General features: G+C 38.2%; 1 protein-coding gene across 1 annotated transcript in view; it reads right to left on the reverse strand.

Moving 5' to 3' along the window:
* The window catches only part of LOC122052282 (THO complex subunit 1-like), a 47,517-nt gene extending 28,669 nt beyond the window's left edge, over positions 1–18,848 (reverse strand). The window contains exons 1-8 of the mRNA XM_042613734.1: positions 18,380–18,848; positions 18,231–18,280; positions 16,365–16,510; positions 15,008–15,091; positions 12,550–12,624; positions 10,284–10,377; positions 10,044–10,189; positions 9,875–9,946 (exon numbers count right to left, since the gene is read on the reverse strand). Of these exons, the coding sequence (XP_042469668.1) occupies positions 9,875–9,946; positions 10,044–10,189; positions 10,284–10,377; positions 12,550–12,624; positions 15,008–15,091; positions 16,365–16,469 (576 nt within the window). The 5' untranslated portion in view covers positions 16,470–16,510; positions 18,231–18,280; positions 18,380–18,848. The remainder of the gene's footprint in view (positions 1–9,874; positions 9,947–10,043; positions 10,190–10,283; positions 10,378–12,549; positions 12,625–15,007; positions 15,092–16,364; positions 16,511–18,230; positions 18,281–18,379) is intronic.
* Between the last annotated feature and the right edge of the window lie 2,163 nt (positions 18,849–21,011).

The raw sequence follows: 21,011 nt of genomic DNA on the forward strand, positions 1-21,011 counted from the left end.
TCCGCGATTGCACCCGAAATCGCTAAAAACGAACCCGCCGGGAAGATTTTTTCGAAACGGCAATGTCTCGGCCCAAATCGTTTTGGGACAGCGGGTTTAGGCGTTGTTGGATCGCAAAGGAACCCTCGCGATGGTTAGATCGCGGGTAGGGGCGCTGCCCCTGGCCCCGCAAGGGGATCCGTTCCACGATTGCGCCCGAAACCGCTAAACGGGTCCGCCGGAAAATTTTACTCGTAAAAATTAATTTTAAAATTACAGAAAATTATGAAAATATATAATTTTGAATTATATATTAATTTTGTGATAGTCATGGCCCAAAAACCCAATATGATTGGATTGTGTTGTAATTCATAATACGGTCTGCGTGCCGTTATGTGTTTGCGAGTGTTGTATTATATTCGCGACCTGCGCGTCGTGCCTTCTCTTATATTCTTGTTGTAAATTAGTTAGACTCGAATGTAACTCGAGTTTCAAATTGTAATGTACAAATTGGAGCGGTGGAGGGTCCACACGAGACGGAGTTCCGAGTCGGGCACGAGCAACACAAGGTGGTCAAAGGGAGGAGCTTGGAGAAGCTATTGACCCTAGGTTGACCATTCGATCTTCTCATTGGCTTGAGAAGATCATAGTGGGGCCATGACTAAATCACAAATAGATTAATTAGTTAATTGCTTATGTATATGATGCATGTTCAATAAGTAATTAATTAATTAGTGTCTTACGATTAGATTAGATCTAAGTCGTGCACATGATGCACCCTTGCGATTAGATTAGATCTAAGTCGTGCACAAGATGCATCCTTTTCGATTAGATTAGATCTCGATCGAACCAACTCTAAATGCCTAACCGTGCCGTGATACCTATCACTACCTCGATCACATGTATTGTTGAATCTGCTAAAGCAGAGCAATACATATTATCTTGGTAGGGTACGGAGGGACAATCTTGGTCCCGCCTATCAATGCATGGGTGAATACAAACTCAATTAGATTGAGTATTCCTAGTTACTCGGTTGGATCGAGTCAACTATAGGCATTATTCCAACGGTTCGAAAAGATAGGTCAAAATCACAACTATATTAACTCTCGGGCGTATTAGCCAAAGCTAACTCGAGTTTTAATATAAATGCGGATATTGATTCTATAAACAAGAGTTGCATAGAGATGTAATTGGTAATCGTTACCTACCGATCATGCTAAGCCTTGGGTGTATTAGCCAAAGCTAACTCAAGGATTAGTATGATGTGGATCTTCAAGAATTATAGAATTCAGTGGGAGCATCATTTAATTAAAGGCCTAATTAAATGATTTTAAGAATATGATATTTATTTCTGCAAATTTTTCTGTTGTAGATAACTATGACGTCGAACATGAATTCCTTCTCCCTGCGATCTGTCCTTGAGAAGGACAAGCTCAACAGAGCGAATTTCCTGACAGGAACTTGAGAATAGTTCTCACCCAAGAACGAACTGTACGTTCTGGAGCAGCCCATTCCGGAGGCTCCGCCAATGCCCGCGAGCCGACAAAGATGCTTATAAGAAACATCAAGACGACGCATTAGATGTGTCTGTTTAATGCCGACCATGAACTCGAGCTTGAAGCAACACGAGTTGATGGGCGCTTATGATATGGTTGAGCATCTTCGCCAACTATATCGAGGACAAGCAAGGCATGAGAGATTTGAGATCTCGAAGGCACTTTCAAAGGCAAGATGTCGACGGGACTCTGTGGGTCCCATGTACTCGAAGATGATTGGGTACATGAGAACCTCAAAGACTGGGGTTCCCACTTGGCCAAGAGCTGCTTGCAAGCCTTGCCGGATAGCTATAGTCGATTCGTTCTCAACTATAACATGAACGAGATTGACTGACAAGCCACCGCCCGAGCTACTTAGTATGTTACTAACTGCTGAGATTAACCTTAAGAAGGTTAAGCCCGTTCTGATGGTCCAGAAGCAAGGGAAGCCCAAAGGTAAGGGAAAGTCCCAAACCAAGGGCAAAGGCAAGCCTAAAGGAGGGATCGCGGATGCTACCGCCCACCGCGGTCGACCTGCATCGAAGAGGAACTCGCAAGGTATACTTGGAGGATCTAAAGAAGAAGCGAAGTGAGACTTCCGTATATGTTATAGAAGTCAATCTATCTATTTCTACATCATGGGTATTAGATATTGGATGTGCTTCTCACATTTGTCTTGATGCCGCAGAAATAGCAGAGCATCGAAAAGGCGAGGTGGACTAAGGCAATGGAGCACGGGTTCTTTTATTCTTTGTAGGGACTTACCATCTATCTCGCCCTCTGAGGCTTGTAGATTTGGCGATTGTTATTATGTACGTCCTTATTAAGAACATAGTTTCAGTTTCTTGTTTGACAAGAAAGGTTACTTTTAATAAAAGACAAATGTTGTTCTGTTTATTTAAAAGATATGTTCTATTGTAGTGCACCACTAATAAACGGACTCTATATTCTAGACCTTGAGAGCCCTATCTATAACATTAGTACCAAGAGGTTCAAGTCGAATGACTTGAACCAAACTATCTCCGCACCGCCGCTAAGTCGTATAAATGACAAGCGCCATCCCACTCCGTAAGGATGGTTTGTTGGACTCATTTGATTTTGAATCATATGAGATATGCGAGTCATGCCCACGAGGCAAGATGACCAAGACTCCTTTAGTGGGCGCGAGAGCGATTGATTTGACTCATACGTGGTGATGTATGGCCCTTTCAATGTCATGCTTGGAGGCGGTTATAGATACTTCATCACATTTAATGACTTCAGTAGATATGGTTATGTACTTGATGACACATAAGTCCGAATCCTTTGAAAAGTTCAAAGAATTCAAGAACGAAGTACCAGCTTGGCAAGAGTATTAAGATACTTTGATCAGATTGAGGTGGTGAATACTTAAGCCATGAGTTTCGTGACTATTTAGCTGAGTGTCGATCTCACTCCTCCTGGAACACCACGGAAGAATGGTGTATCCGAAAGGAGGAATCGTACCTTATTAGATATGGTACGATCTATGATGAGTCACACGGATCTTCCGACATACCTTTGGGGCTATGCTCTGGACACGGCAGCTTTCATTCTCAACCGAGTTCCATCCAAGGCCGTGATAAAGACATCATATAGAATATGGATGAGAGATGCCCGGTGTCTTTCGTGAGGATTTGGGGTTGAGGCTTACGTTGACGCCAGTCTCGATAAATTAGGACCCATCCGACAAGTCTATTTCACCTGGATATCCCAGGAAACTAAGGGATATTACTTCTACGTTCTCGACAAGGTAGTCAAGAAGATCGGGTCTTTCTAAAGGGACTTTGTTTACAGAAAGACTAGTGGGGCTCGATCTTGGAAGTTCAAGATCGAATACTATGAAGCTCGATGGAAATTGAATCGGAACCCGAAAGTGTTGTGGATGATGTTGTTCCACAAGAGTTGAGGAACAACAAGTAGACATACCTCTTCGCAGTCCGATAGGGTACGTCGTCACTGAGAGATACTCATTTCTCTTGTCGACCATGATGACATTGTGCTCATAGAGGATGAGCCTACCACCTAGAGATCAGATTCTTAGAAATGGCTAGAGGCCATAAGATCCGAGATGCCATGTACACCAACCAAGTATGGACTTTGGTTGATCCACTGAAGGGTAAAACCCATTGGGTATAAGTGGGTCTTTAAGAAAAGAGGCCATAATGGATGGACTTATCACGAGGGTTTCAGATCCATCAATAAGAATAAAGTATGCAAGCTTCGACAGTCCATTTATGGACTAAAGCAAGCTTCTCGAGCTGGAATCTTTGATTCGATAATGCAATCAAACAGTTTGGTTTCATCAAGAATGAAGATGAGCCTTGGTCTCAAAGAAGGTAATAGAGAACGCATTGTCTTCCTCATATCAGATGTGGATGACATACTACTCATCGAAGGACATCCATGCTTCACACAAGACCGGCTAGGGAGTTGCTTCTCAATGAAGGACTTAGGTGAGGCATCCGCGTTCTAGGGATACGGATCTATAGAGATAGATCTAAGAGATTGGCCTAAGTCGAGTACATATATCGACAAGGTACTCCGGTTTGCCGCGAACTTCAAGAAGGGATCGCCGATGTCGAGTCTTCAAGACTCGAGGTCTCTCTTCAGAGAGAGAGATGCGAGGATCGATCCCTTATGCCTCGGCCATGGGTCTATCGCGCTACGTCGACCGATGTCTCGTGATTGCTTCGAGCGAAGCAAATACTACCGATCCGTGAAAGTCCTTGGATGGCGGTCAAGAATATTCTTAAATACTTATGAAGGACTAAAGAATATTTCTTGATATATAAAGGCAATGCTGTAAAAGGGTTACGGTGATGCCAGCTTGCACCGATCGGGATAATTAAAGATCACAATCGAGGTTCGTGTTTTGCTTGAATGGTAGTGCTATGAGATGGCAGAGTTCACATTCTACAACGCTTCCATCTCATTCGAGAGATTATCGATAGAGATGTGGAGATTTGTTGAGTACCTACAGAGGCTAACATCGCAAACCTTGACCAAGAGCTTTGCAGAAAGCGTGATGGTCACACAGGTCGTTAGGCCTTAGGCCGATCGATCAAGGCAGTGGGAGATTGTTAGTTAGAGCCCAGAGCCAATCAATTGATGAGTATGGACTCATGTATATCATATTCTTGTATATATATTAAGGCGTTTGGTTTTGGTTATTATGCTTATTTGTATTAGTGCCGGATAAAATAAGTATAATAACGTCCTTGAGTAGAAGGTGCTTACCTATATCAATCGATTGGTTGAATCGATAGTGAGATGATATAGGGAACACTACTCTAAATCATTCTTATCGAGTATTAACATTCGGGACAATGTTAATAAGACTAGCGTAGGTCACTCGATGACTTGATCTCAAGTCGTGGATATGTAGATATCGTCGACACGTGGGTATCGTTAGAGAATGTATCTTGAATGACCCGCCAGAAAGTATCGTGGATCGTTATATGAGTGTCATATACTTTCTATTAGTATGACTATTAGTCCTTTGACCAAGTCACCATGGATCCCTACATGGGTTATGTACTTTGATTTCAAACGCCACCCGTAATAAAGGGACTATAAAGCGATTCTTGGGTATGTAACAATTACGGAGGGATGTGAGTGATGTAGATGGGATCTATCCTCCCATACGACGGAGCGACATCAATATTCTTGATAGAGTTAGACCACGAAGTGCATGGCCATGAATGAGATGTTGAGCTCATTTGATTGAGTGAGTCTACTTGGAGTTCAAGATTTAGATTGATTAGAGGATGACTGCCTCGCATCGATCAATGTATAGGATAGAAGGACAATGTCACATATTGTGAGGAGTCACAATTAGTAGTCACAAGATGATGTTGGATCTCGACATTTCTTGTAACTTGGGTAGTAATGATGTGTTGCTAGATACCGCTCATTACTTATGCTCCTAAATGGGTTTAGGGCATTGCCAACGTTACAAGAACCTATAGGGTCACACACTTAGGACATTTAGATGGAGATTTGGTTCATATGATGAACCAAGAGGATTAGATTCATTTGATGAATCAAATTGGATTAAGAGTAATCCAAATTGGGCTAATTGAGTTAGACTCAAGTTGATTCATGTATTTAATGAGTCTAATTTAGATTATGACTCATTAGATCAATTTAATTTAATGAATTAGATTCATTATATTAAGTTGGCTTGAATCAAATGGTTAGATTAGATCAACCATGAGAGAGATTGAGTCAAGTTTGACTTGACTAGAGAGGAAGAGGAAGAGTCAAGTTTGACTTGACTCTTTGCCACATCATGAGTGAGGTGGCAAGATGTGGACCAATAGTGTTGCTCCACATCATCTTGCTTTGCCACCTCATGGAGGTTACAAGCCTCCATTGCATTTAATGTGAGTTAGCCACATTAAATGAGTGGAGGTTACTCATTTGCCACATCATTGTGAAGTGGCAAGATGTGGACCAATGGTAATGGTCCACATCTTCATGATGTGCCACATCATAGGAGTTACACAACACCTCTTAATGGCTTCACATTAATTGTGATTAATGTGGAATGGGAGTTACACTCCATGGAGTGGCCGGCCACACAAAAGTGGTGAATGAAATTTGATTTTCATTCAAGGCATTACTTCTTCTTCTTCTTCCTCAAGAGAGCTCTCTCCCTTTCCTCCTCTTGCCGTGACCACACAAGGTGCTAGCACACCTTTTGTGTGTTTTCTCCACCTACGTGTTCGTGTGGATACTTCTAGAGGAGTATCTATTTTGATACTCTAGAGATCCGGCAATTCCTTAGACGAGCGGGAACGCGAAAGGGCACGCTTCGAAGGTATAACTCTCATCTAGTGTAGATCTAGAGTCTTTAAAACTCGTACTCGTAATTTTTCGTTCGGTTTTCCTTGCACGGATCTACGGCTTTGGGTGATTCGGGGTTTCCGTGACGCGAAAAGCTGTTTTCGCAGCCCGAAAAACCCAACACCGGAAGCATCGCGTCGCGACTCCTCCGGCATCTGCGACACATTAGGCGCCGCCGGAGGCGTCCAGTGGCACCGAAAGCGTCCGGCGACATATTCCGAACGCTCTCCCGATGCACGCTCAAAATGATTGCGCGTAGGGTGTCGATTTCGGTTCCCCAACAAAACGGTAAAAATCGTCTGTGCCACCCGGCATAAAACAAAATTTCAATCCTTGGTTGATATGAAGTGCAAATTGCCCTTTTGACATCGTGTTAGGTTAAAATGTGTTTACTTTTGTGGATTACGATATTTTGGAGGACCTTGATTGGGAACCCTATTTGATGAAGAACCTTTGACCTTATTACTACTAGTTGTTTGATTTTATTTGTTTTAGCAATTGACTCCTTCCATGTTTCCTTTGCACATATACATTATGCTCACTACTTGTGGTATCAAATTTCGATAATTTACCAGAATGATATGTTTTGACCATTTTGCCCGACATGGTACAAGATTTAAAATTATATTCAGCAAAGACAATGTCTTCTTCCTATGTTTTATCTCCTTCCTTTTTTAACTCCAAATCATTACGGGCACCATGCATCAAAACATTAGCATGATACCGAAACAATACAAAGATTGAAACTTCAACAAGATTCGAGATTTTGAACCTTGGCGTGGATAGTGCACCTCTTCGTTGGTCTGAAATGTACGGGTTAAAAGTCAAAACACACAATCCTTGATGCTTGGCTTACTTAGAAGATAAAACTAGCTATAATGATATAACATGGTGCATCTCATTCGTAGAGGAAGTTGTTGGATATTATTCTAATCATGTTGCTAACCGTTTATGCTAAATAAATTACATATATACAAATGAGACTTGTTGACTCTAGAGAGAGAGATCAAGGGGGAGAGGCCACAAGTTCTCATGTGGGTGCAGGAAGTGTCAACTTTAGGGGAGACATTCATCTCGGGCAATCAAGATGACCTCAAAGAGATTTCCTATTATAACAGAATTTTCTTCAAATAATGCAATATCTGCTCCATTATCACAATTAGAGTATCACTAATTTCTACTTGAAATTTTCACAATTATAATACCTGTTAATTTCTACTCATCATCCTTTTTCATAATTTAAGATTATAGTAATTATTTTCTACCATTTCCAACATCCCACTTCTCTCAAAATCAATATCGTCACACCTTTCTAAGTAAAATAACCAACAACTTAACCTCACCTCTCAGCATTTCCCCCTTCTTAAAATTGATGATTGACTCTCACAAACATGTGAAATGCTTTTATTAGTCTCTTTGTGAGTTGCAACACCAAAAAATAGACTACACTTTATCCTCTTCTATTATCTTCTTTCTCTTCTCTATTACATCCTCATCTCTCCAAGTAATATTGGCCTTTACTCAATCTCTCTCAAAATTAACTCCTCTGTAAAGAATGGAGATTAAAACCCCTAATTTACAATTCACTCTGTAACCTCTCGCATGTTACATCTATCCTTGCAAACTCTAGAATCTAATGGTATCTTCATGATGGGGGGAGGTAATGAAGAAAATACCATCACCATTCATCCCTTGATGATATATCTCTTAAAGATGCCATGATCATTGCTAAGTGGCCAATTCTTTGACAATCAATTTAGAGACTCGAACCTTCAAGCCACTTCACTAATATTGTACTTTTGTTTTTATCATCATAAAGCATATTGGGATTTACTGATAGGATTTTATGTATGAGTCGATGAAGCATGACTGTGAGCATATTAGCATAGTATATCCTTCCTATGTACCAATGCCAGCTCTCCTGAAAGTGATAACCAACCCTGCATTCTCTTTCATGTTTTTTAGGTCGTGAATACCACACACATCAAAGTGAGGCCCATGTGTCATGATGCTGATTTTGACAATCTTTTGAAGTACAGGATAATTGAGACATTTTTCCTACAAGGTATTTGAGACATTGAGCCGAATACTATTGTTATGATTAAACATGATTTATAGTTAGATTGTTAGTTTATGAGATATGAGTTGAAAGTGAAGTCTAGTATTTGATGTTAAAATTCTGTGCATGGTGTCTTGTAAATTTTTTTTATAAATTGTCTACTAAGCATTGTCTTCCAGAGAATTTCAACATTTATGAAGGTATCTCATATTAAATATTAAGATTTTTCTAACAAGTTTTACTTATTAAAAAACTGCAATGTTACTATTCGTATGAGTTTCACTCTGAGAGAGATGAAAAATTATTTGAGACTTTCTTACTAGTTATGAATTGATTGATATATAGAATTTACTACATTTCAGCGTAGTTCCTATGTGATACTGATTCTGAGTGAAATGGTTTTCATGAGCTCATATATTGTCATGTGGCAGTTTCACTGGAAGATGTTTGTTGAAGTCTACTTTTGCTTCCGTCCATATACATAATGCATGGTATGGCAGGTACTGACTATCCATGCCAGTTCCTATCATATAAAGCCATCAGCCATGGCAAACTAGGAGTTTGATATGGAAAAATTTATGAAGTAATGGAGACACAATGTAGAGACATGCTGGATAGGAGTGGCTTCACATTCTTCTAGTTGGAATAAGTTCAACCACTTAGGAATTATTTTATTTTGCAAATAAAATGGATAGCATATAGCAGCATCTTCCATATGCCTGCGACACTTGCCTAGATTACTGAGGGCAAAGAAAAAGAAAGAAATGAAAACATGATAAAAAGCAAGATTACGCACTTAATTAAAGTCATCAACCCACAAGAAAGGTATGAAGATTTTTAAAATAAATATTATCAACAATCTTCAAGAAAGGTAAAGTTTTTCTGATGACCTGAATTTGGAATCACTTGAACCTAATTGATAGCCTTAACTCAGATGTAAGTTCAAAATCTAATAACTTGCTTTGTTTTATTTTATTTCCACCAAATGGAATGGATAGAAAGCATTAATAAAACCATGATAACAAGGGAATGAAAACTTCCACATTTAATAAGTGAGCAGTGGACCACATTTTCATATGGTGTTGATGCTATCTTCTGTAACTGAGGCACTTCATCCCTACTGTAATGCTATAAAGGTGCAATACCAAGAAAACCTAGTGATTCTGCAATTACACCTTCCAGAAAACAATACATAAATAAATTTGAGGCTACAATTTGGTCAAAACTTTAAATTGAACTTGAACTGAAATATTGTTATGTTGGAAACAACTCAAATAATCTGAATGAGTAAAATAACTGAAAACCCAAAATTTTTGGTTGAACTAAGTTCAGTTTTCCAGTTTGAACAGAACAAGGAAAACTCCAAGTTCCACATATCTGGTACGGTATAAAATATTCAATTCAAAAGAGTAAATTGTTATCCAATTCTAACCTTTGATAGTCTCCTAAGAAGTTGATTGCACGTCCTCAACATCACAAGCTTTCCTCTACCAAAGAGCTCTTGCTGCAGCAAAATAAACAGAATCCTAAGGTTAAAAAGCACTAGATTGTTTAAAAATAAATACCCCTCAGGTTTATAAAATTCCCAACCGGCAACTCACCTTTCCCAAGATATCTTGTTTGCTCTCAATATACCCAAAAATTTCTTTACAGTCCTTCATGGTTGACATCTCAGTCAAATCTTCTAACAGCTGGAAAATCATCCCACCTTCAATATGTCCTCTTTCGCAGAGATGAAGCACAATATCTACAACCCAACAAAAAGAAGGGCTCAGCAAAAAAAAGTGCAGGAGCATATGCAGTGCAGCCTAATGAGGAAACTATAAGAACCAACTACAGACCAAGAAACTGTGGTATCTGTCCACGAATACTTTCATCTTCGTCAACTGATTGGCCATATTGCATCATTCTTTCACCTGATCTGACTGCAGATGACTGAGCATGAAAATTATCGAAAGGTGTCATTATCTAATAATGAATGCTATTACAAACTATATTAAATAACAAAAGATAGCTGATTAATTCTGTAGAATCTAATCTACTTATTTCTCCCATTAGGTTGTGCTTAGTGGATGGCAAAGTAAAGGGAGATGAAGGGTTGGATGAAAAATTGAAAGGAAAGTAAAGAATCAATTTTCTTTATGGCGTATCCATGGTTCGAAATCTCGAGCATGCCAAAGTTTCGGTTTTTGGGTAAAACGATTATGTTCTGTTTCGATATCAAGTCAACATCGGTAGAGACTTGGAGGCGGAAGAAGAAAAAGAAGATTAGACAAGTATATGATCATATACTTAAGTTCAAAATTTTGACAGCTAAAAAAAATAACAATTTTGTTTATGATTACATATGGACCATAAAAGTTAAATTAATCCCAAGGAGGGGTATCATTCATTAGATTAAAAGCAATTTTGATAAATAGACAAACATGAAGCATGTCAATGTTCAACATATATTCAAGTTATCATTCATTAGAATAAACCCAACCAGTTCATTGACCCACCAAGACAACCTGACATGATTGATGTAACGACCCGGCCCAACTGGCGGCCCATTTGGCGGCCCCTTGACGATCCCTTGGGTGGCCCAACTGGCGGCCCCTTATGTCGTCGACCGACGACTCTCCGCCGTGCCGTTACTCACTAGGTCTTCCCACCCCTGACCAGTGGATTTTTGTCTTCCCCAGAATTCGAACTCTAGACCTCCAGGCTAAGTACTAGAGTTTATGAATCCTGGTAGACAAGTAAGCGGCCTACTTGGCTATCAGGATTCATTATTGTAACGACCCGGCTCCTCGGCCCCTTGGGGGCGCTCACTTGGCTACTAGGATTCATAAACTCTAGTACTTAGCCTGGAGGTCTAGAGTTCGAATCCTGGGGAAAACAAAAATCCACTAGCCAGGGGTTGGAAGACCTAGTGAGTAACGGCATGGCCGAGGGTCGTCGGTCGATGACATAAGGGGTCGCCAGTTGGGCCACCCAAGGGACCGCCAAAGGGCCACCAAATGGGTCGCTAGTTGGGCCGCCCAAGGAGCCGAGGGGCCAAGTCGTTACAATTGACCTACCCAACCTAATTAGCCATCGACTCAGCCTGACTAGACTGGTGAGCCTAACCTAGAGAAGGGGGAAATATTTTCCCCTCTGTGCATCAATCGTAGAAAAATATTTTCCAACACATAAGTATTTTTCACACATTTTAGTATCACATTCAAATAAAAAATAATAATTTATTTTCCTTAAAATATTTTTTAGAAGATATTTTTTTTAAAAAAAAAGTTACTTTCCAACAAACAAATAAATAGTGGCTTAATCTCTTAGTGAAATAACTTTAAGTGGAAACCCTCCAACATACAGTAAGGGCATTCACGGTTAGAGGATGTCCAACACTAGTAAGTTGGTCTCATTGAGGTTTGAAGCAACCACCTCAACACATTAGAAAAGTGGCATCAGAAGATGAAGCTTGGCCGGATTGTGAGGAAGGATAGAGTAGCCTTGGAGAGAATAAATGAGAGGAAAACCTGATATGAGGCAATAACCTGATACCATATAGTCATTAGTTACAGCAGAAAAACAACAAGATAGCATCTTTACTGTGCCAGTTATATACCAACGTCAATGTTTGGTTGGACATGCACATATAGATTGTGTCAAGTGATTCGAAACTTTAAATATTGGTCATTACCATTGAATTTCATGAGAGTACACATTATTGGACTACAAGTAAGATTTGATTAACTAAATAGAGTAAACATTCCTGTTAAAAGAGTCCTGTGTCATTATCACTAAATGTATACCCTCTAAAACCATCCTACGCTATCATCACGTGAAGTCTTAAAAGCTCAACTCTGGGCAATAGACAACAATGACTAGTAACCTACATAAACAATTTTAACTTTGTATAGTTATCTCAAATAAAGAAGCAGAAGTTGTTGCATAGAAATAAACAAAAAGAAAGTTATAATTTTTCCAAAACTTAATATGAGTCTTTCTAAATGTGAAACATGACTCAACATGGCAACACCCTGCAGAATGTTTTGCTCACAAATCTCTTAAGAAATGTCACTGGACAAAAAAATACATCTGAAATACTAATATAGTAAAAAAGCTCACCACTAATTCTTGAAGCAATGTCCGAAGCGCATTTTCCAGGGATTGATTTTCATCTTGGACCAGAACAGTTTGTTTCTGTTGTAGGATTTACATATTAGTACAAATCAAAGAGAAGTTACAAGAGAGCAATATGGAACAAACTCTGCACTATAACAAGATAAAAATACATGAGCCAAATTGTCTTGAATACAGGTTCTTTACATTGTAAAGAAGCTATATAATTTTCAAACAAATAAACACCTAGAAAGTAGTATCAATGGAATGTCAGAAAAAGATTTTTGCAGCACAACAAAACCATTAATGAACAGATAAAAGAGTCAAAGGTGAACCGTTGAGCAGTTCAGGTTTGCATTTATTTCTTGTAAATAATGACACTTACACTTTTTAGATCAAACTTTAGTAGAAACTTCAAGCATAGGTTGTTTTGAATAGGCAAACAGCTATATTCAATAAAAAAACATCGGAAGCTTTCAAATTTTACCAGATAACAATTTGTATTTACTTCCTATAAAGTGAAATATGGTTGGAAGCATCAGCAAAAATACTCTATTTCATAAATAATTAAGCATATCTACCATATGAACACTCTTTTGTTGACACCTTTTCATGCAGATACATTTCAAGCTCAAGTGTCTGTCAATGTAAAAAAACATATCATGTATAATGTAACATCAAGATGGAGGGATAAAATTCTGTTTAGTTGAATCTAAGTAATTGGGATAAATATAGCTCAGTGATAATGATCATAAAATAGCAAATGGTGTAGAAGAAGCAGCAGCGTGCAATTGGACAAGAGAAAGGAGAGGAAGGGTGAAAGAGAGGAGAAGAGAAGGTGAGGCTAAGGAAGTGTGTGGTACAAGTTAGCCAGAGAGCGTTCCTGAGAGAGAGATGAGAAGGAATTGTTGATACCAAGTTGTGAGGAAAAAGAAAATAACATTATTCAATTATAAGTTGTGTCAGGGTGCACCTCCTACACTCTACCTATACATGTCGGCAAACCCAAGTGAGAGAGATACTATTATTGCGGGTAGGGTTTGTCATTATATTTGCATTCAAAGGAACATTTTGACAAACACTTTAAGACTAAGTGTGTTATCTAAACAAGTAATTAGTGTTTCATAACTTATCTTTCAAAAGTGCTTTGTGATGCAATTATCACCCAGTTTTTGGTAAAAGCACTTACAAATCATGATTCAATAAACCTACAATAATCATAATAAAATAAAGCACGTATTTTAACTAAAACAAAATAAATGAGCATTGTCATCTTAAAATATTTATCTAAAAACATAATACATTTTTTAAAATAATTTAGTACTTCTATATAAATTACATTGTTTCAGTATTAACAACAGTATCTATCATCATTATAACTTAAAGAATTTGCTAAAAATTATAAATAACAATAGGAATCAATAATGTATTATTAAAAAGGCTAGCAAAATATTGTAAAAGATTGATACTATAAAATCCACACAAAAAAAAACAAATGTAAATATAATAATACCATTAATCAGTAAAATAACATATGAAAAGACTGAAATATATTTGCTGAAGTGCCATGAAGGATCTCAACATTCTTTGTTATCTCATTCAAATATAGTGTAATGAGATCTGCATACTTGTAAACACAGGTCATCCAAATGTATCTCCTGAACTTTTGAAAGTATTCTTTCTTTTCAACGAAAACTTAGGGATAGAATAAAGGGGGTTTAGTGATCCAGTTGTTTGATTCAAGAGGAATGATGCTGTGAACATGGAGATCATAATGTGTTGCATGTATACCATTTGGTAGATCAAGCCTCTCTTGTTATATGATTTTTCTGACACAGCTATAAAGAAGACTAAGGAAGGATGAATAGAGAGAGAGAAACACAAAATATGGAAAAAAAAGAGTCATAATCTAGCAAACTTATTTTGTGTCTTACTGAAAAAAAGAAACTTATCTGAGAAACATCCTCTGAAGGTGATGACAACTGTGGATCAAATATTGCCAGTAGAAATGGTTTGTGTATTCCACAAGTAGGCAATGTTTGGGGAAATAAAAAATGGTACTTGAAAATTGCACTAAATATCAAATTTTTATGGCAACTAAAAAATCTCACATTCACTTCTCCAATTAGATACCACAGAGAAAAGAGGTGGAAAAAAAGACACATGTAGCCACCTAGCACCATGTTGGATGATAGCTTGACAAATTATTCCTAATCAGCATCTGAACATTCACTTTATTCCAAATCAGTACCCGGCCCAAATAGACATAAACAATGAGTATCCTCTAGTTACAGTTTTGCAACAAATTAATAAAATCAACATACAAGCATATAAACTTAAAATTAATAATATTTAATTGATTTCTTTACATAACTCGTTATTCAGCATACACAACAGAGGGAATGCATAGATAATTAGCAAGATTTTTAGTTCAAATTAATAACCAAGAATTTGTTTTAGATACCTGAGGTTTTATTGCTTCTTGCACAGCTTGAAGTGCAAAACTTTCAGGTGGGCCAGTTTTTAATAACGCATTCCTAAACACTTCCTGCCAAACCAAACATGTGAAGTTAACTAACTAAAGCAGCAAGAAGATGAAATAAAAATGATACAATGGAATAAAAAAATATATAATATTAAAATTGAGAGTTTTTATTTTCTAACAGGGAGGTAATAAATAAGTCATTAAAAGCATCCTGACAACTTTAGCCTCGTATGATAATACTGGACATGCAAACATCAGTAATGATTTGCGCCAAAAAACAATTGTTGAAAACAGACAAACTGATAGGTTTCGATTAAGGTTGTTCCTTGAAGTCAGTTTGTGATAATTTGCATTGGAACGACCAAGAAAGAATGAAAAATAAAAATGTGGTTGTTGAAATATTTCTACTAAGTTTTCAATAAGGTTGTGCCCCCTCAATTCTCAGTATAAGGGAAAGGCCCCCAAATATGTCACACAAACCTATCACCACTAGCTAGTCCCTTTTTCCCAGACTTTAAAATGACAAAAGGCCATAAATATTTCTTAATAAAGGTAATTTGCTCTAAATAAACTAGCCACATAGTTCACAAGGCATAACACCATAAAATAGACAACTTTTTACTATAACTATACAGTCAGGAAAAAGTACAATTGTTTTTTTATTTTGTGAGAACAAACATCTTTAATTCTAAGGAAATCATGAACACCTTCACTTGTTCTTATTCATTGCTCCTACATTTCGTTATAAATGACAAAATATCAACTTTTTCAGGTGTTTTAACCTTCTGGCCTCCATTCCCAGTAAAAACTTCTCTATTTAACCTAAGATTTAATGATTTCCCCCATTTATTATCTACCCTAAAGGATTCTTGAAGTCAAAGAACCCATGACCTGACGGGCAGAAAGGGTGAGGAGAGGGCTTCAGTTCACTGCGATAACTCAGTCAGCAGCGTGGCTGGAAACCAGTGTGGGAGTGCACTCTTTGACCAAGAATGCATTCCCCAGTAAAAACTTCTCCATTTTATCCTAGGCTATAATGATATTCCCCTTATATTATCAACCCTATTCTTGAAGGCAAAGAAGCCTCAGGGAGGAGGAGAGACCTTGGGTTAGCTTACAATAACTCAGTTATGGTCAGCATGGCTAAAGACTAGTGTAGTAGCACACTCTTTGACCATGGTCCATTCCCAAATAAAAGCTTCTCTTTTAAACCTAAGCTATAATGATATTCCCCTTCTATTATCAACCCTAAAGGACTCTCAAAATCAAGGAACCTGCAACCTCACGAGCAAAAAAGAGTTTCTGTCACCATGTGGTAGTGCTTGAGTTCACTCACGATAACTCGGTCACGGTCAGCATGGCTGGAGATCAGTGTGGGAGCGTGCTCTTTGACTTGCTGGTGCAGAAGAATATGAAGGCCTGGTGGAGTTTCCGCCGCCATGACAAGCTCAGTCTGCCTATCTCTCGCAGGACCAGAGAAATCTAGCAGAAAGAAACAAGAACAAAACAATTTCAACATCTTGCTTAATCAAAAGGTACTACCAATTTTTTATTCAAATAAAAGAACAACACAAGAGACTGACATGCCCCAAGTGAGTCTCCACACCCATACATGGCATGGCACCTATGACTATCACATGAAAATTTTCCCTAGGGGCACCTATTTTCTCAACCAAACATTTAAAAGAGAATTTCATGTATTGGTTTTATATATATTGTTTCTGAAACTTTTCACAATCAAAAGACACAAGATAATTCCAATTTGTATAACTAAGTAGAAGTTTTTTTCATTACTTATGACAAATGAACCAATAAAATAAGTGAATGATTAATCATAATATTCTTACTCTACTAGCAACAAGTGAAATTGGCATGAACAATAGAAATAATATAAAAGAAACTCTAATCGATAAGTTTCAACATCTGCCCTAATCAAAAGGTGCTAGCAATTTTTTTATTCAAAAGAGAGAGAGAGAGAATATCATGTCTCAAGTGGATCTCCACAGCCATAGGCATAGCATGGCATCCAAGAGGCCGTCAAGCAATTTGCCTCGGCACCTATTTGGTTAACCAACAATTTCAAAAAAGAACCACATAAAAGGATTTTCAATATATTATGTTTAAACCTTTTCAAAACAAGAAGCCATAACAAAATTCCAATTTGCATAATTAATTCGAAGTTCTTACACTACTTATGACAGATGAATCAATAAAAAAACAATTAAGCATAAAGTTCTTAATCTACTAGCAATAAGTGAAGGTGATACGAATTGTTGAAACATATAAAAGAAACTCTAAGAATAAAATTACATAGATAAGAAATAAATGGTAGAAGAAAACAAAAAAAAAAGTATACTCAAACTAGAAATAATCAAATCTTAACCCAGTCAAGCCAAAAAAATCTTCCATTTGAAGTCCTTGAATGGAAAGGGAAGAAGTCGACAAAGAACATTATGTATATTAAGTAATATGATGAAGGATAATGAGATAAACATCATGTAATGTACTGCCAAATATGTAACTACTAGCAATAATAGATGACCTCATGATAACTTGCTAATTACCAGCTGTTGAGCAAGTTAGGACTCGTCCAATAGGTGTAAAACTCTACACTCTCTCATTTTGCAATAGAGATTGATGCATGTGTGTGTTTCAACACGTGCATGACAAGCAAAGATAGCTCGAGCATACATCCAACATATTGCTCTTGCCAACAGGTCATGCACAATCAATGAAGGAATCAGTATAAGTACTAAATTATCCAAAATCATCCTACTGGGCCAAAGGCGTCATGCAATAAAACTTCTGCTATATAATCAGCACCAAGAAAGAATTCATTTGATTATAATGTTATGCCTTAGGTTTGTCATATTCTACCCTATGGTAACCTTCTGTTCTACATCAATTGGCGACAAAATAAAATTGCGTACTACACTTAAGACACAACATCAACATTGACATGTTAAAAGCAAACAATGCATGCATTAAATAACAAATATAGATAAACAACTTATAAACCTATCTAATATAGTGCACATGATCAACGGAAATGAACAATAGATAATATTAAGTTGGGACTTCCAGCAAGATTAAATATATCGATGCACAATGCCCCTTTCTTGTTCCGACTTAATGAGAGAGAAATAAGAAACTACCTTATGCTATGATTTACCAAAATATCAATAATATAAGCTGAACTTACATGGAAAGATGCTCCATTTTTGCTATAATAGATATTTGAACACCACGGGACTGTTCAAGATGAAGAATTGCGAAGGAACACTTTCAATCATTAATAATACACACAAAACCCTGAAATTACAGCAACCTTGAAGAACTCATGCAGCTCACCAAAGGAAATATGAAGGATCGACAGTCCTGGCTGTTCGTCAAAAGATAAGAACAAGAGGTGTTGCTGATCCACAAGATAGAAGAAGGCGTCTTGCTTCTTCGAGAAGCAGGAACCAGGGCCTCTTAAGTTGCTTGCGGAGGAGTAAGGCTGAATCCCGAGCTGCTGTACGAGATCGGGCAAAAGGGATGAGAAGCTCGCGAGATATTGTTGGTAGTCGTAGTTGTCGCGAGGGAGATCAGCGGCGGAGTCGTAGGCTGCGTGTAAGCAAACGAGTGGCGATGCCGGGGTTGCGTGCGGACGCGCGATGCTGCGTCGGCCTGCGCCCTTGGACGACCGGCGCAGGCTGGTGAGAGGGAAGCGACGGCGGCGCGACTGAGCGACGGCGAGGTTGCGGGAGAGAGGCGGAATGGAGCGGTCGAGTTGCGCCTCAGGGATAGGGAGAAAAATAAAGCGGCCTTTTACCGCACCGCTTAGAAAAAAAAGGTACGGGAATAGGGTTAATTCCTGACGGTATCAATGCAAGAAATATCAAATTTCTAATCAGGGATTCATAATTACGATCCAATATATAAATCCACGAATAGATAATCGAAACAAATTTATTAATCTAAATATAACTATGAGTACCGGTAATATAACACCTTCAACTTCCTCTAGTGTTATGGTCAATACTAGAAAGACTATTACTTATAGTTTCAATTTGAATGAACAAACTCATAGTTTTGAGGATAATCCAGTACATACGACTACAAAATTAAAAAATCCTTTTGAAGATACATGGACATAATAAGAATATAACGACAATAGAATGGAAGTAAAAATTGAAATAGATATCTCTAAGGATGAATTCGTAGCAAATAATATATATTATTCATTAAATGAGCACTGAATACTAATGAATATAGTGACCTTGAAAAGTAATTTCTATTAGCTAAAGATACATATAAAATGAACACATATCTTGTTCCATTACTTATGGAAGAACGAAATGACTCTGTTGAGGGATTTTGTGTTGGTCAAGTAACGTATTTTTTTTAATTTTCATAAAGTTAACTCAACTCAATTTCAGTAGTACTAACATAAATATATATCAATTCTTATTGTCGATTTATATAACGCAAGAATATTTTAAAGATATACTTGCTAAATATGCTATGAACAGATATTTCACATACAAAATAAAGGACAGAAGGAAAAATAGAATTAAAGCAATATGTGATGAAGGAAATTACATATGGACAATAATTAGAACGGAGATATTGAGTTAATAGTTATAAAATATTTAGAGTGTCATCAATGCGATCTTAGTATGACAATAACTAATCATCATGTATGCATATCTTCATTTATAGTTTCTCAGATTGAAAGTCATTTTGTAACATCAGAAGACTACAGATCCATAAATATTCAGAATGAGATAAAATCATGATTTCAAGTGAATATATCATATCGAAAGGCATACTATGCACATGTAAAAGCTATAAATAAAGTGGTAGATGATTTCAATAAGGATTATGGTGATTTCCCAAGACTATTTCGTGAGCTAAAATATAGAGACTCAAATATATACATTGCATTGAAAAAAAAATAGTGATAAATTTCAATGTTGTTTTTGGGCTTTTGATGCATGTAGAAGATTTTTTGGACACATTTTTGTAAATTAATTGGAATTTATATAACACACCTGAGAGGCAAGTATTCTAGTGTATTATTGATGCTCACAACAGTATATGGTAATGGAAATCTTCTTCCAATTGGCTTTGCAATTGCTGAGGTTGAATGTGACTCCGCATGGGAATGATTTTTAAAATCATGTGATCCTGTCCGAACGCTGAGTCGATGGACGCTGGGCACGTGGCGCTCTCTGAACTAGTGACGTGGATCTCTGACCAACCGTATGGATCTCCGACGAACCTGCAAAGAAGTCGGGCCGGGAAGGGGTTCCCGGCGACGACCCTCCGACGCTCAAGTCAGGCAAGAGGAAAACGATGAAGTGGCTCCGAATATGCGAGATTGCGTACCTCCGGCGAAGTATGAGGGCTCTTATATAGAGCTATGAGGAGACTTATGCACACCTACCGAGGCATACACGTGTCCTTTACCATACCTTAGTATGGGCTTGCCAGAGGAGCATGTCTGACATCATACTGCTACAGTCTGAGCACCTCTCTGACGGGACAGCAGAACCTTCCATCGTATGATTCTGCGTATGGCCTGGTCGTCGAACATGCCTGCTGTCAGAAGATGATGTTCCCCAATGTCCCCTTGTCCTTGTCTCCTTTTTCCCTGAGCCAAGCGTTCATCTGCTCGGCAAGAATCGATCCGACCGGGAGTAGGTATCGATCCGACCGGGTGCTCAGTTGAGACTGTTCCTTCACAGCATTGATGCTTTACGCCTCGGCCGAGCGGGCTACCCGCTTGGCCTAGCGACCCTATTCACCATGAGCGTCGGAAACCCGACTCCCCGTCGGGTTGTCTTTGATTCCGCCCGGACCCGTTCGGCCAATCGACCCAACCCTTCTCTGGTCGACCGGACCTCATGCTGACCCTTTTGACTTTTGACCTCTACGTGTCATTGACTCCCCTCAAAGGGGATCCCCCGTCCTTACTGCCGGATCACTTGCCTCCCCT

The sequence above is a fragment of the Zingiber officinale genome, chromosome 3A (assembly GCF_018446385.1).
Source record: "Zingiber officinale cultivar Zhangliang chromosome 3A, Zo_v1.1, whole genome shotgun sequence".
Classification (NCBI taxonomy): Eukaryota; Viridiplantae; Streptophyta; class Magnoliopsida; order Zingiberales; family Zingiberaceae; genus Zingiber; species Zingiber officinale.